General features: G+C 35.1%; 2 protein-coding genes across 2 annotated transcripts; one reads left to right on the top strand and one right to left on the bottom strand.

Moving 5' to 3' along the window:
* Positions 1 to 4,579: 4,579 nt before the first annotated feature.
* On the top strand, positions 4,580 to 9,228 carry LOC18433045 (FAD/NAD(P)-binding oxidoreductase family protein). Its single transcript, XM_011624613.3, has 4 exons — positions 4,580 to 4,872; positions 5,561 to 5,859; positions 6,979 to 7,189; positions 8,450 to 9,228. Exons 1-4 carry the CDS (start codon positions 4,633 to 4,635, stop codon positions 8,957 to 8,959), a joined length of 1,260 nt encoding a protein of 419 aa, XP_011622915.1. The 5' UTR covers positions 4,580 to 4,632; the 3' UTR covers positions 8,960 to 9,228.
* A 1,899-nt stretch (positions 9,229 to 11,127) lies between these two features.
* Positions 11,128 to 13,840, bottom strand: LYSOPL2 (lysophospholipase 2). The gene is made up of 2 exons (XM_006843140.4): positions 13,081 to 13,840; positions 11,128 to 11,687 (listed from the first exon to the last, which is right to left on the bottom strand). Exons 1-2 carry the CDS (start codon positions 13,675 to 13,677, stop codon positions 11,316 to 11,318), a joined length of 969 nt encoding a protein of 322 aa, XP_006843203.1. The 5' UTR covers positions 13,678 to 13,840; the 3' UTR covers positions 11,128 to 11,315.
* Positions 13,841 to 14,153: the final 313 nt, after the last annotated feature.

Genomic DNA, 14,153 nt, shown 5'->3' with positions numbered 1-14,153 from the left:
TGTAGACGATGAAACCAAACAAAGAATCCTACATAATACTAGACAGTGGACCGCCAGAATAGAACAAAACCAAGAAATAATTTATACAGAGAGTGATGCTGTTAACACTCTAATATATACCATTACACTTCACTTTGTAGGCAGTACATCATTATTAGCAGCTAGATCAGAAGATCTGCTATCCAATTTACGCTGTCCTACTCTATCGCATTATAAATGGTATAAAGATGTATTTTTCTCAAGATTACTAATAAGAGAAGACTGTCAGCTAGACCACTGGAAAGAGAAATTTATAGCTGGTTTACCATATTTATTCGCAGAAAAAGTCAAAGAAAGACTGCGAAAGAAACACAATGGAATTATAGTATATTCATCATATACCTTAGGAGAACTCTCCGCAGAAATATGTGCTGAAGGACTAGCCTTATGCACAGATATGAAACTCGAAAGACAATTAGATAAACAAAAGATCACGAAAAGAAAAGAACTTGGTGACTTTTGTGAACAATTTGGGTAATATCTTGATAAGAAAAATATGCCTGACAATTTATATAAGAAAAAGAAAAAATATAAAAAGGAAAAATATAAATTGAAAAATAAGGATAAGAAAAAATATTATAAAAAATCCAAAAGAAAACTACTTAATAAATTTCCCCCAATACAAAGGGAAAAAGAAAACTACCAGTATGTTATAAGGGTGGAAAAGTAGGACATTATAAGCATCAATGCAAATTAAAAAAGAAAATAGAATCATTACAATTAGATGATACAATAAAATCAAAATTATATCATATGCTCAATTATGATTCCTTATCCTCCACTTCTTCTGATTCCCATATAGATCAAATCCAAGATGATGATTTAATATGGACAGAATCTTCTGATTCTATCAATACGACAGATACAGAATCATCTAATTCAAAAGATGATAACTGCAGCTGTCCAATATCAACTCATAATGTTCATACACTCACTCAAGAAGATAATTTCATATTAGATATTATTGATAAAATTGTTGATCCAGAAGAAAAAAGAGCCATCATTACTCAATTCATTTCTATCACTAAAAATAAAGCAAAATCACTTCCCATCAATAAATCTCCTGATAAATATAGTTTTGCTTCAATAATGAAAAAAGTAAGTGACCAACACACTTCTCAACAAAAAGAACCTACAATTTCCGATCTCAAAACAGAAATCAAAGAAATAAAGGCTGAAATAGTCCAATTAAAAAATAGAATTAAATCATTGGAATTACAACAAATGTTCCAACAAGATTCAGAAACAGATGAACTAGAATTTGACCAATTAATGAAATATGATTTAGAACCATCATCAGAAAACCCTGGATCTTCAGAAGCCAAAATAGTACCCATTCATTCTGTTAATTTAATAGACAAAATAGTAATACAAAAATGGTTTGTCCAAGTAAAAATTATTGTTGCCAAAGATTATAGTTTTGAAACCTCAGCCCTAATTGATTCGGGAGCTGATCTTAATTGTATAAATGAAGGACTTGTACCTTCCAAATACTTTGACAAAACTACTCAAATATTAAATACAGCAGATGGAAGTAGATTACTTATCAAATATAAATTATCCAATGCTTCTGTATGTAACAATCATCAGTGTCTAGATACACCATTTATAATGGTAAAAGGATTAAGTCAAGCAGTAATTTTAGGAGTTCCATTCCTTACTCTGCTCTATCCTTTAACCATAGATGAAACAGGACTATCGTCAACTATTCAAACTATTCCAATACATTTTAACTTTATTCATAAACCAAAAGTAAAAGAACTGAATAATGTAAAAAGCCAATTAAGGGACAAAGAAAGATTTCTTTGTACTCTTAAACAAGAAATTAGATATAAGGTTATTGAAGAACAATTGCAAACTCCTTCAAAACAACAAAAGATTCAAGTATTACAACAACATATAGAAACTTCAATATGCAGTGAACATCCTAATGCTTTTTGGGAAAGAAAAAAGCATAGTATAAGTTTACCATATGAAAACGGATTTGATGAAAAACAAATACCTACAAAAGCTAGACCAATTCAAATGAATACTATCTTATTAGATTTGTGCCGAAAAGAAATGAATGATCTTCAAAATAAAAAAACTTATAAGACCAAGCTCTTCACCTTGGAGCTGTGCAGCTTTTTATGTCAACAAAAAAGCTGAAAAGGAACGAGGCGTTCCTAGACTTGTCATTAATTATAAACCTTTGAATAAAGTATTGAAATGGATCAGATATCCTATTCTTAATAAAAAAGATTTATTAGATAGAGTTGCTCAAGCATGTATCTTTTCTAAATTTGATATGAAATCAGGATACTGGCAAATACAAATCCAAGAACAAGATAAATATAAAACGGCTTTTAATGTTCCATTTGGTCAATATGAATGGAATGTTATGCCCTTTGAACTAAAAAATGCTCCATCAGAATTTCAGAAAATAATGAATGATGTTTTTAATGCCTATCACCATTTTATGATTGTTTATATAGATGATGTGTTAATATTATCCGAATCAATAGATCAACATATTAAACACATTAATACTTTTATACATGCAGTCCAAAATGCTGGATTATTATAATATATATATATATATATATATATATATATATATATATATATATATATATATATATATATATATATATATATATATATATATAAGAAAACACTACGCTTTGAAAAAGCATAGTGTTTTTCCTCTTTAAAACTATCTAGAGTTTTATTCGTATAATATTTAGATTGCTAATATCATGAAAAAGAGGTCTCATTCATGATATTAGCTAATCATTCATGATATTAGCAACAAGTCTTATAAACCATGATAGGATTTTCTAGCAGGTATTAATAGTTTTTTGTTGAATCAATTTGCATAATATTAGGACAGAGAGTATTCATTACTTTATAATAAATTCTGTATACTATTGCTAAATTTTGAGAACCATGCATCATATTGAATCCATGAGTTTTTAAATTGATAGATAATATATCTAATATGTTTGGATCTGTTAAAGAAACAGAAAAATTTGGAAAGCAATTAAAGTATATTGGTCCACTACATAGGCTGGATTCGACCATACCTAGGAGTGAATCTGCGAAATTATTGTGTCTTGTATCTCTTAGGCATACAAAAAAAGAAGTGTTTAACCCTAGTCGAGTTAAAGGTTTAATAGCTATTTGAATTAACCCAATGTGTAAATATTTATAATTATTTTCTTTATATCAACTCCCATGGATTACACCTATTGATATAAAAAGAATAGTTATATAGAGTAGCCAATGCTTGTATCTTTTCCAAATTCGATATGAAATCTGGATATTGGCAGATACAAATTCAAGAACAAGATAAATACAAAACAGCATTTAATGTACCATTTGGACAATATGAATGGAATGTAATGCCATTTGGTTTAAAAAATGCTCCATCAGAATTTCAGAAAATAATGAATGATGTCTTTAATGCTTATTACCAATTCATGATAGTTTATATTGATGATGTCCTAATCTTTTCTGAATCCCTAGACCAACATATTAAACATATTCATACTTTTATACATGCAGTCCAGAATGCTGGATTAGTTGTATCGGCCAAAAAGATAACTTTGTTTAAAACCAATATTAGGTTCCTAGGACATATGATTCATCATGGTACGATTATTCCCAAAGGAAAAAGCATAGTATTAGTCTACCATATGAACAAGGATTTGATGAAAAACAAATACCTACAAAAGCTAGGCCAATACAAATGAATACTACCTTATTAGACATGCGTAGAAAAGAAATAGATGAACTCCAATTAAAAAAGTTAATACGACCAAGCTCTTCATCTTGGAGTTGTACAGCTTTTTATGTAAATAAAAATGCTGAAAAAGAAAGAGGAGTCCCTCGACTAGTTATTATATATATATATATATATATATATATAAGTCTTTCCAACACCTATAGGTGAAAATGAATAGTGATTTCACCTACCCTCATCACCGTCCAAATTTCATCGCACAGTCAGGATTGTCCGATAGTGTTTTCTTTTTCTTTTTTTTTCTACAAATCAGAATGACCTGAAATTTGGAGGGTATGTATATCTTACTAAGGCGCATCTAATAAAAATTATCCGTGAAAACTAAATTGATTAAAATACCCTCGAAACTTTTCGGGGGTATTTAGGTTAATGTTTTTTATGTAAAATATTTTTTTTATAATTTTTGAAGATTTCTCTATTTTGATGAATACACGCTCCAAATTTCAGGTCATTCTGATTTGTAGAAAAAAATAAAAAATAAAAATCGTGACTGTGCGATGAATTTTAGACGGTAATAAAGACAGACAAAATCACTATTTATTTCACCCGTAGATATTGTATAGTGTTATATATATATATATATATATATATATATATATATATATATATATATATATATATATATATATATATATATATATATATATATATGGAGAGAAAGGTCATTGAGAAATAAGCTTTTTATACATAGAGAGAGAGGTGTACATATATGGAGAGAGGTGTCTGAGAAATAGGCTTCCTATACAGAGAGGCCGTGTGTGTAAAAAGGCCTCCTTGGGAGCGAGGGATAAGGACTGGTCAAGAGAGAGATGATGGGGAAGCCAAGGGCCATAATTGTGGGTGGGAGCATATCAGGGCTAGCTTGTGCGCACTCACTAGGAGGTGCAGGCTGGGACGTGGTGGTGGTGGAGAAGGCGAGTGGGCTCGCACACAGTGGCAGCTCCACTGGTGCAGGCCTCGGCCTCGACAGGCACTCGTGCCGAGTCCTTGCCCAATGGCTTACAGAACAGACCCTCCTCCATGGATCCCTACCTCTCAAGGTTGATCAGGTGCGGTGTGTATATAGCTGAGGCTCTAACTAATCAAATTAGAGTCACCTTCAAATAGTGTCGGGAAATATGGTTTCAATAATAGATTATATTTTTATCTTTACTTATAGAATTTAAAGTTTTAGATTATATTTTTATCTTTACTTATAAAATTTAAGTATTGTAGATGGCGTTTATATGAAAACTTGAAAATCTTGAAAATTGTCCGTCTAAAAATAGTTACAAAATGCACTATTTTCAAAACATGGAAATCTATTTTTTTTATCATGTTCATCCATCTTGATCAATTTGATGATATTTGGGCAGATTTAAAATTGGGCTGTTGCAAAAGTGTTATCGACTCGATTTAAAATTCAAAAAAATTTCTTGAACATCTAGACATATCCCAAGTCATCCAATTCGACATCTCGTGGTTACTGTTAACGGTTGACTCTTTATAGTAAGTATAAATGGTATCGTAGTATACAATCCTGAGTATAACCCAAATTAAGAGCCTTCCCTCTCTTCTCAAATTTAAAATCTGGATTTTCATTTTTTTTAATGGTGAGTTAGATTTTCAGTTTCCACTGTCCATAAGATTTGCACTCAACTTTAAGGCTTCTGCAAACCTTTTGAAGTTGTAAGATGAAACCTAACTTTAATTTTTTCCAGAACTTTTGAATTTTGATTCTGTGGATTTGTTAAATAGAACCAAGCAACAGATAGCGAGAAGAAGGTATGTTGGACACTAGCCAGGGATGATGACTTTGGTTTCAGAGCAGCTCATTGGGGTGATCTCCATGCCCTCCTTTACTACTCTTTGCCTCCACAGACTGTTCTCTGGGGCCACCATTTCCTTTCGTTCCAAAGATCACAAGAAGGTGTTCAAGCTCAAGTTGAGATCATTGAAACTGATAGTGTAATCAAGATTGTTGGGGACTTGCTTGTGGCTGCTGATGGGTGCTTATCCGCAATTCGGCGCCATTTCTTTCCTGATCATAAACTTAGGTACATTTTCTTTGTGGGTTTATGGTTTTTCATTCTGGGTCCTTGCTGTTTCATACGTTGATCATAATTCAGTTGTATTCTTATAGATAATGCTGGGGTTTCTATTACCGTTTTCATATTGTCTGTTTTGAATCATGTGTAGTTTTAAATGTCTTGCACATTAGAAAATGATAAATTATGAAGAAATTTAGTTGAATGATGAACATACTGGGGTATCATTTAAGTTTGTCATGCATAAAACAATGGAGACAGAGGATGCAAAGAAAGTATTGTATTGTAAAGTTGGTATTGGATTAAAAGGCCACAGAAACAAAATATACTTGCAGAACTAAAAGGTAACATGGACTAGTTCGAGGATTGCTGATGAGAGGTCAAGCATTGATGGCCAATCGATTAGTCACTGAAGCAAATACCTTTGTACCTGGCATCTTCACAAATGTAACATTAAATATTTCTGAACAACACTTGACCTTGATTTATGGGTTGCTTTTTGTGTAATGGATCAAATTAGTGATGCTTTCATGTTGTGTAATATTCTTTGAAATATTCTTCCTTTTGTCTTTTCATTTTCTTAGCAAATGAGTTTGGTGAGAAGGTCCTTTCCTTTTGGTGTTTCTCAAATTAAGAACAATTTTAATTATAAAATCAAGAACACCTCTCTCTTTAGGCTATTGGATTATTGGCAATTCATGAAATTGTTGTATATATAGTAAAAAAAATGATCAAATAGCATGACAAATGCACCAAAGGGACACAAGCCAAAAAAGGACTGAGAGAAGTAGAAAGGATACAATGTCTGCTATTGATACAAGGAGGTCACAAGGATGATCGTCTTCTATTTAGAACAGATAACCATGAATGGTCTGCTTAAAATGTGTTGTGGCATCATTAGAAAATTTAATGGAAAATATGGGCTACATTAATTTTTTTTTCCTTTTTTGTCAAAATTAATGGTTTTAGACTTTAAAGAATGTCACAAAAATTTGGTTCATTATAGTCTGGAGCGAGCAACTGTAAACTCCTTGAAGCTCTTAAGTAAAATGGCTTGTTGCAAAAGTGTATGCATAGCCTTATCTATGTATTGTATGATAGATTACTACTTTCCTTATTGTGAAGCAGGTATTTAGGTTACTCTGCATGGAGAGGAGTTCTTGATTTTTCAGAGAATGAATATTCGGACATTATACTTGGACTTCGGAGAGTCTATCCAGAACTTGGGAATTGTCTTTACTTTGATTTAGCACAAGGAACTCATTGTGTTATATATGAGATCCAAAATAAGAGGATCAATTGGATTTGGTATGTTAACCAGCCTGAGCCACAGTCAAAGGTATGACATCCTTCTTGATCATGTCATGTGGTATTGTACATACAAACATATACACCAACACACATACCCCTGTCTTTCCTTGTGCGTTTTCTATAGTATGCATTTTATTGATATAGTTATTTAAGTTGTCTCATTTCTGTTTAATATTTCGATCTGTTTTTCTTGAGTCATGTGGCTTTGAATAGATAAAGCCTCTTTACATAGTTAACCTTTTGGATTATAGCTGGTTTAGGGGTGGCGAACAGGTTGGGTCAACCTGACCCAGATCCGGGTCCAGATCCAAAGGGTCGAGTCTGGGTCCACTTGACCTGGACCAGACTTTGGACAAATGTACACTTAGTTTCTATGACAGTTACACATCTTGTTTAGTGTTGGGACTTACTTAGCTGTCGACTAATTACTTAGCTGTCGACTAATGTTACCAAAGAGGTGTATCCTGGTGCTGTAGCCTCTGACAGTGTAAATTTTTGTCTTTCATTTGGTTTTCTTATGTTTTCCTTCTTTCATTTTAAGGTAAGGCAACTAATGGGCTCGTATTCTTTTGTTTACTTCATAAATGTATAAGAATTTGAATTTACTGTTACATCGTGCTGCTTAGAACTTTAAATTTTTATGCCAGTAAGTTTGTTATTCCTAAATAGTTTTAAATTGAACTCCTTCCAAGAAACTTGAAAATTTTGAAGTTAGGCGCAGTTTAGGATATACATTGTGCTAGCTTAAGAATTCCCATCGGAAGGGCAATGAGGGATATAATTATTATAAGGATCTCAAGGGAGCCATAGGCTTGATAATATAATGAGAACACGAAACTTATAATTTGATATAGCACAAATCTTTAAACAATTGCAAGTAAATCATCAGCTATTGACATATAGTACAACCAAATAGAAGTATTTATATCCCGCAGTCAAGTTAAATCATTCTGACTTCTATTTATCCTGCTATCAACTTATACAGTGCCTTAAAAAAGACAAATATACAAATCACAATCAAGTTGATCCATTTGATTTATATTCACTGTGTATAGCAAAGGTCCTCTTTATCCTCCATATTTTTTTGTATAAAGAGGACCTTTGTATAGAAAAGGTCCTCTTTATCCTCCATATGTATTTAATAGTTGGCTTCCATTTGTACCCTGATCAAGATCTCTCAATTGAAGTTTTGGGTCCCTTTATGGAAATCATTGCACTAATATTTGTGAAGTATATTATCCATTTCAAAAAGACACAAAGCTATTGATTTACTTTGCATGCATTTCAGGGAAATTCAATGACAGTGAAAGTGAGAGGTGACATGGTAGAGAAGATGCATCAAGAGGCAGAGAAGGCTTGGGTTCCTGAGTTGGCTAGACTCATGAAGGAAACAAAGGAACCCTTCATCAATATAATGTATGATTCTGATCCTCTAGTACGTCTCTCTTGGGATAATGTGGTCTTGGTTGGTGATGCAGCTCATCCCACTTCACCCCATGGCCTAAGAAGTACTAATATGTCTATCCTAGATGCCTGGGTACTTGGCCATTCTCTAAGGAAATCTGGGGTTGAAAACTTGGGTTTGGCACTGAAAGAGTACGAGTCCCTCCGGCTACCAGTGGTTTCAAAGCAGGTGTTACACTCTCGTCACTTGGGGCGACTAAAACAAGGTTTCCTTTTTAGTCCTCCCCATAGCTTTCCATGGAAAAATGCAGGTCCAGAGGAACGTGAGGAGCTTCTTCAAAGAAAAATGCCTTTTTTTGAGGAAATCCCTTTACCTGGTGACATCTTAAGCTAGATTTGTCATTATGTATGGGTCCATTTAGTAGTTAATGTTAACGGTTTCTTTGCCAAGTAATATATTTATTGTTTTAGCTTAGGTTGTATGAAATGAACTTTCCTAGTGTTTTTGGTTTGGCCTACCATTCAATTAGTTGATATTTTGTGAGGTACATAATATATTGTTTTCTAGCTGGGCATCTTATCATTTTCAATGATGTGTTGTATTTGTTCAACAGTTAGGACTGGATTGTATATAATGAAATATATTGTTACAAGGTTGCCAAATCTGCCCATAGTTTCGTAGCTTTGTGCCCTTTGAATGACTCTGTTGTGTGTTTGTAATGGATTAGAGTAATTCTGGTCAGGTATATGGGAAGTGACAGTTATGGAACTTTATGAAGATTGTTTTGGGGAGGTCATGCAATAGAATTTGGAACATATATACATAATCGAATACTAAGTTCCTATGTATACATAGATATGCGTGTAACTTTGCATATATTTATACACGTGCTTATCAATCATGTAAAAAATGGTACTTGGGCTTTCCCATAGGATATGCTGGATTCACTCGAGTCAAACTGGGTGCATTTCTCTCTCTGGATTTAGTGGCGATGGACTTAGCCTAATGCCGAGGCAACATGATTTGGTTTGCGGCCTGGGCGAGCCAGCTTAGAGCTTGGCATCCCCCATGTCCTTTCTTGTTTGAGAAGGTTCCCTTGATGGATCGTCATGCATAAATGAATTATTTCTCTTATTTGGAAAATCATGGGATTCAAGCCAATGTCATTTACATTGATGACGTCAAGACCTGAAGGTGGAATTATGCAAACACGGTTTGCACACCAGATGGCCAAACATTGACTCAATGACTCAACGACTGTCTTAGGATTATTTGCTCTACCCCAGCCTAGACAGTCGTGCAAGGGTCACCACCTTGCTCTCTTGTCCATTCTGAACAGCCTTCTTTCTCTCTACAGAAATGTTGTGTAATCTACCTTCTGTTGACCGGTCATTTTGTGAGGCCCAAACTTAACTTCTGGCATTTGGTTGCCGTTTTGGTGCTCTTTGTGCACACAGTCAACAGCAATGTGACACACAACTGCTATACATTAGACAGAAAAAAAGAAAAAACAATGGATTCCTTCCTGTGGATTGTAAATATAAGTTTCTTGAGGCCCTATTATTAATGAAGATTTTGGATAAGGGTCAGTGAGGAGGGAGTTGGTGGTTGACTGCATTCAAACAAACCCTGTTTCTTGGGTATTTGCATTGGAGAAGTTCAAGGCGTAATTGTCCAACAGCATAATCAGGATTTGGGAGCACCTCAAGAGTGTTCAAGGAGGTGTCCCAAGATGTCTACCAAAATGGTATTTGCAAGACTTTGACAGTTGTACTTTGACACTTGGGATCGAGAAGGCTAATTAGAGGTGGAGCCAAGATATGCGAAAAAAGGTTGTTTCTACCGACTGGTGTTGTAGATTCAATGGAGGTTGAAGTCAAGGTTGTCTAAGTGGAACTCTTTGATATCTCTCATCCTTCTTTGGGCCTTTATCGGAGGAATTTGCTAAACATCAAAAGGGTAAGATAGAAGGGCAGTGTCTAATAGTCCTCGATGGATTAATGATGTTATTGTGAGATCTTAGATCTTTGCTGAACTCATCCCTCTAGGGGGACAATTGAATGGCTTATATTACTTGGTTTTGGAACTTGAGGTTGGACGACTGTTGAGAACATGACAATTCTTCCTACTTTTGTTGTTTCCTTTATAAGATTTGTATGTTTTACTGCACAAAAAAAACTAATAGGTTTCCATGGTTCTCAAATTAATAAGTATCAGGAAAAGTGGTACTGTACATTCCTAACTGTTAATCAGACCCACCTAAGGGATAGTGGGGCACATGGGACCAATGATCAGATTTCATTGCCTGCCTTTTACCATATTAAAAAGAAGAGTGTTCACCTTTTGATAGTGGAACATCAGTTGAAAGAAACCAATGTGCGTTGTAACATGATACCACACATTAATTCCTTATTTGATGGATCCAATCTTTTTCCACTTTGACCCAAAAAGAGTAATGCAATTAATTAACTTAGATTCAACCGATGAATTAATTAACTTAGATCAAACAGATCCAGACATGTGGCATTTGGGCATTTATCCCTTGGATCATGAGGAAACCATTTTATCATACACAATAGAAGTTCATATTCAAATCTTAATTATAATGCCAATCAAACATCTTTAAATACAAAGCATGCATCTCCCACACTCTTGGAAATGCTTATCGAGCATCTTTCTCTGTAAAACAACAGTTTTCAAACAATTATCCCCACAGACCATTCAAATCTGGGATACTCTATCTCTCTCTCTATTTCTTCACATTTTGGAGCTTGTCCACCCTTGCATCGATCCATTCTCTCATGTCTGCGAGAACTCTCTCACTATTTTCATCGGGCTCGCCTTGAACAAGAGAATGATACATTCCTTCATAAAGTTTCAATGTCTTATCTTCACTCGACGCCTTCTCGTAGAGCCACTTACTCGACTCGGGTGCAGTTACCCCATCAGCTGTTCCATGAACAGTCAAGAATGGCACCTTCACCTTGTCGAAATTTGCTTGAATGTATTCACAAACTCTTTTCAATTCTCTCATAGTCCCCACTCTTGGTGTTCCGGTGTATCTTCGAGGGTTTGATGCTATGATCTTGAGTTTCTCAGGATCCTTGATTGCCTTACCCACCTGTAACACAAAAGCATAATCGAGATAAAAGGTGGTCAGGTAAATTTGATTGTTTTAATTTAATTAACAGGTAATAAGAAGCAAAACTTTCTTTTGTATTATTTTCTACAAAAAAAAAAACTGTGTTGTTTGGTAAGTATACATTGATCCTCATGATCATAGGGATGCGTAGTGATAAAGTTCAAGCAATGGGTTGGTGGTGATGAAAGGAGAGGACATATCGATTAGGGAAGATCCCCTTCTCTATGCATCACCGTCCAACCCATAGATTGGATGGCGATGATCCTCATAACACGCATCCTCATGAGGATTAGAGCATAGAGTACTTTCGGGTAGTATAGGATTGCAGTTTTTGTACGAGGGGCTTAAATTGGACTTGCCCCAAACTGAATCATGAAAATGGAAAGAAAGAAATTGATAAATATGAAAAGTGAAAAAATGAAGACGGGATTACAATAAATGGGAAAAATTCAAGAAAAAGAGACGGGGTTCGCTAATTGAACAATGTTTTTGCCAAGGGTCAATAATACGGTTAGATGATCTAGATTGCCCCTCCCATCTGGATCGGTAGTCTGGATTGGCGATCCAGCCTAGTGAACCTGAGAATAAAAAAGAAGGCGAGCAAAAACCTTAAAAATATTAAAAATAAAGTAGGACCGGTTCTCTACTAAAACCGACTAGTTCTGGCGAAGAATTGGCCAGTTCGCAATATTTAGGCAAAACTGAACTGGTTTGGACGATTCCCAATCTGAACAGGCCCGTTCTAGTCTAGTTCACCGATTTTTAAAACCGTGGTTTCTGCTGCAGCCACACTCTCATTGGTTATTACCAAAAAGTTTCAGCCTTAAATTCGGAAATTCTCCAACACGTTATGGGTGTGAAATTGAAGCAATAAACATGGTGGAAATAGCAATCCACTACCAAATGTGAAAAAACTAAACAAAAGAAAAGCCTAATTACCTTTTAACTGGAAGCAAAACAAAATTGAAAGAAAAACTGACCAAATGGGCAATTGAAGCCCTCCTATACGGCTAACTTATCAAACTAATATCTACCCCCATTTCTGAGATTCAAAATCTTTGTTCTTTTTCATATTCATGCATTTAGATGTTGAGATGAGATGGTTAATTAGAGGGTTTCAAACATTAAAACAACTTTTTCTTATATTTTTGAGGTGCATCTTTAATTCTACATTCTTTAATTCTACATTTTAAGGTTGCAACCTTATATAAATTTTTTTTTAAAAAGAAAGGATTTCACTGATATTGGGATTTAAATTTTATAACTAAAAGAGGTAAGTAGCTTCAACCTACCTTCAAAAAAAAAAAAAAAAAAAAAGCTCATCAGAGTAAAAGTGAAAAAACCAAAAAGACCATCAAGTACATTAACATACCATCTTATTGTCAGGCATCACAGCCCAAGTATCAGCCAAACCCATAAGCATCCCATAAAGGAACAGCCTCACCCTCGATGGCTTCATGGGTTCAGGAATAACAAATAATGGAGCTGAAAACATGAGCCCACTCCACCCATTTGGGTCCAAAAAATGCATCATCATAGTAGCCAACCCACCCATTGATTCACCAAACAGAAAAGCAGGGATTTCTTTGCATTCATCTGAGTCTCTCACTGATTGAAAATAAATCAAAGAGGCAGATGCCACTTTGTTCATATCTCCCATATAACAACGAAGACCGTCGGATCGGCCGTGACCGAGAAGATCGGCGGCAATGGATAAGTAACCCCACTGAGCAAAGGCAATGGGGAGTTTTTGGAAAAGCCAACCTGTATCAGAGCCATAGCCATGGGTGAAACATACTAACGCTCTAGAAGAAGAGGAGAGAGGCTTCCATGTCTGAGTGAAGAGTCGACCGTGGGGAGTTGTGAAGTAAGAGGAAGAGTGGGTTACTCCTTGCGATGTGTAGTATTCTTCTTCTGGTGTGTCACCCCAAAAATTTGGAGGGGTTGTTGAATTGGGATCAGAAGCCATTACAGGTGTGGGTGTTTGGTGGTTTTCAGGGGATTAATTAGTGGTTTTGGGTTGGAGAAGAGTGGTTTTGGGTTGGAGAAGAGTGGTTTTGTGTTTCCAGTCTCAAAGAGAGGATTTTGTTGTTTGGTTGGTGGGTTTGTGCCTTTGGTTTATTGGAATTTTGTTTTGGGTGGTTTAGGGATTGAATCAGCGGTTTTGAGTCAAGAAGAAGACAGGTTGATTGGTTTTGGGATTGAATTTTAAGCAGCATAGAAGAAGAGATGACTTGGGTGGATTTGAGTTAGATAGAGAAAAGAAATGGGTTGGGTGGCTCTGAGTTGCCGAGATGAAGATGAATTGTGTGGGGAAGAAGGAGACGGGTTAGGTAGTGGCTTCAAAATATAAAAGCTAAGACACTGTGAAAGAGAGAGAGAGATGGAGAAGGGGGGGAGGGAGTAGGTGAGATGTATATTCAACAAGGAGGTTTCAACTTAGAG

Source organism: Amborella trichopoda, chromosome 5 (assembly GCF_054954075.1).
Source record: "Amborella trichopoda isolate Santa Cruz 75 chromosome 5, AtrichopodaSantaCruz75HAP2 v2.0, whole genome shotgun sequence".
NCBI lineage: Eukaryota > Viridiplantae > Streptophyta > Magnoliopsida > Amborellales > Amborellaceae > Amborella > Amborella trichopoda.
This window is presented reverse-complemented; position numbering and strand designations above follow the sequence as displayed.

Excerpts from the sequence above, each read along its gene's own strand:
- LOC18433045 (XM_011624613.3), top strand. The coding sequence starts at position 4,633 with ATGATGGGGAAGCCAAGGGCCATAATTGTGGGTGGGAGCATATCAGGG. Across the intron at positions 4,873-5,560 it reads TACCTCTCAAGGTTGATCAG|AACCAAGCAACAGATAGCGA; the intron begins GTGCGGTGTGTA and ends TTTGTTAAATAG. Across the intron at positions 7,190-8,449 it reads AGCCTGAGCCACAGTCAAAG|GGAAATTCAATGACAGTGAA; the intron begins GTATGACATCCT and ends CATGCATTTCAG.
- LYSOPL2 (XM_006843140.4), bottom strand. The coding sequence starts at position 13,677 with ATGGCTTCTGATCCCAATTCAACAACCCCTCCAAATTTTTGGGGTGAC. Across the intron at positions 11,688-13,080 it reads TGATGCCTGACAATAAGATG|GTGGGTAAGGCAATCAAGGA; the intron begins GTATGTTAATGT and ends TTTGTGTTACAG.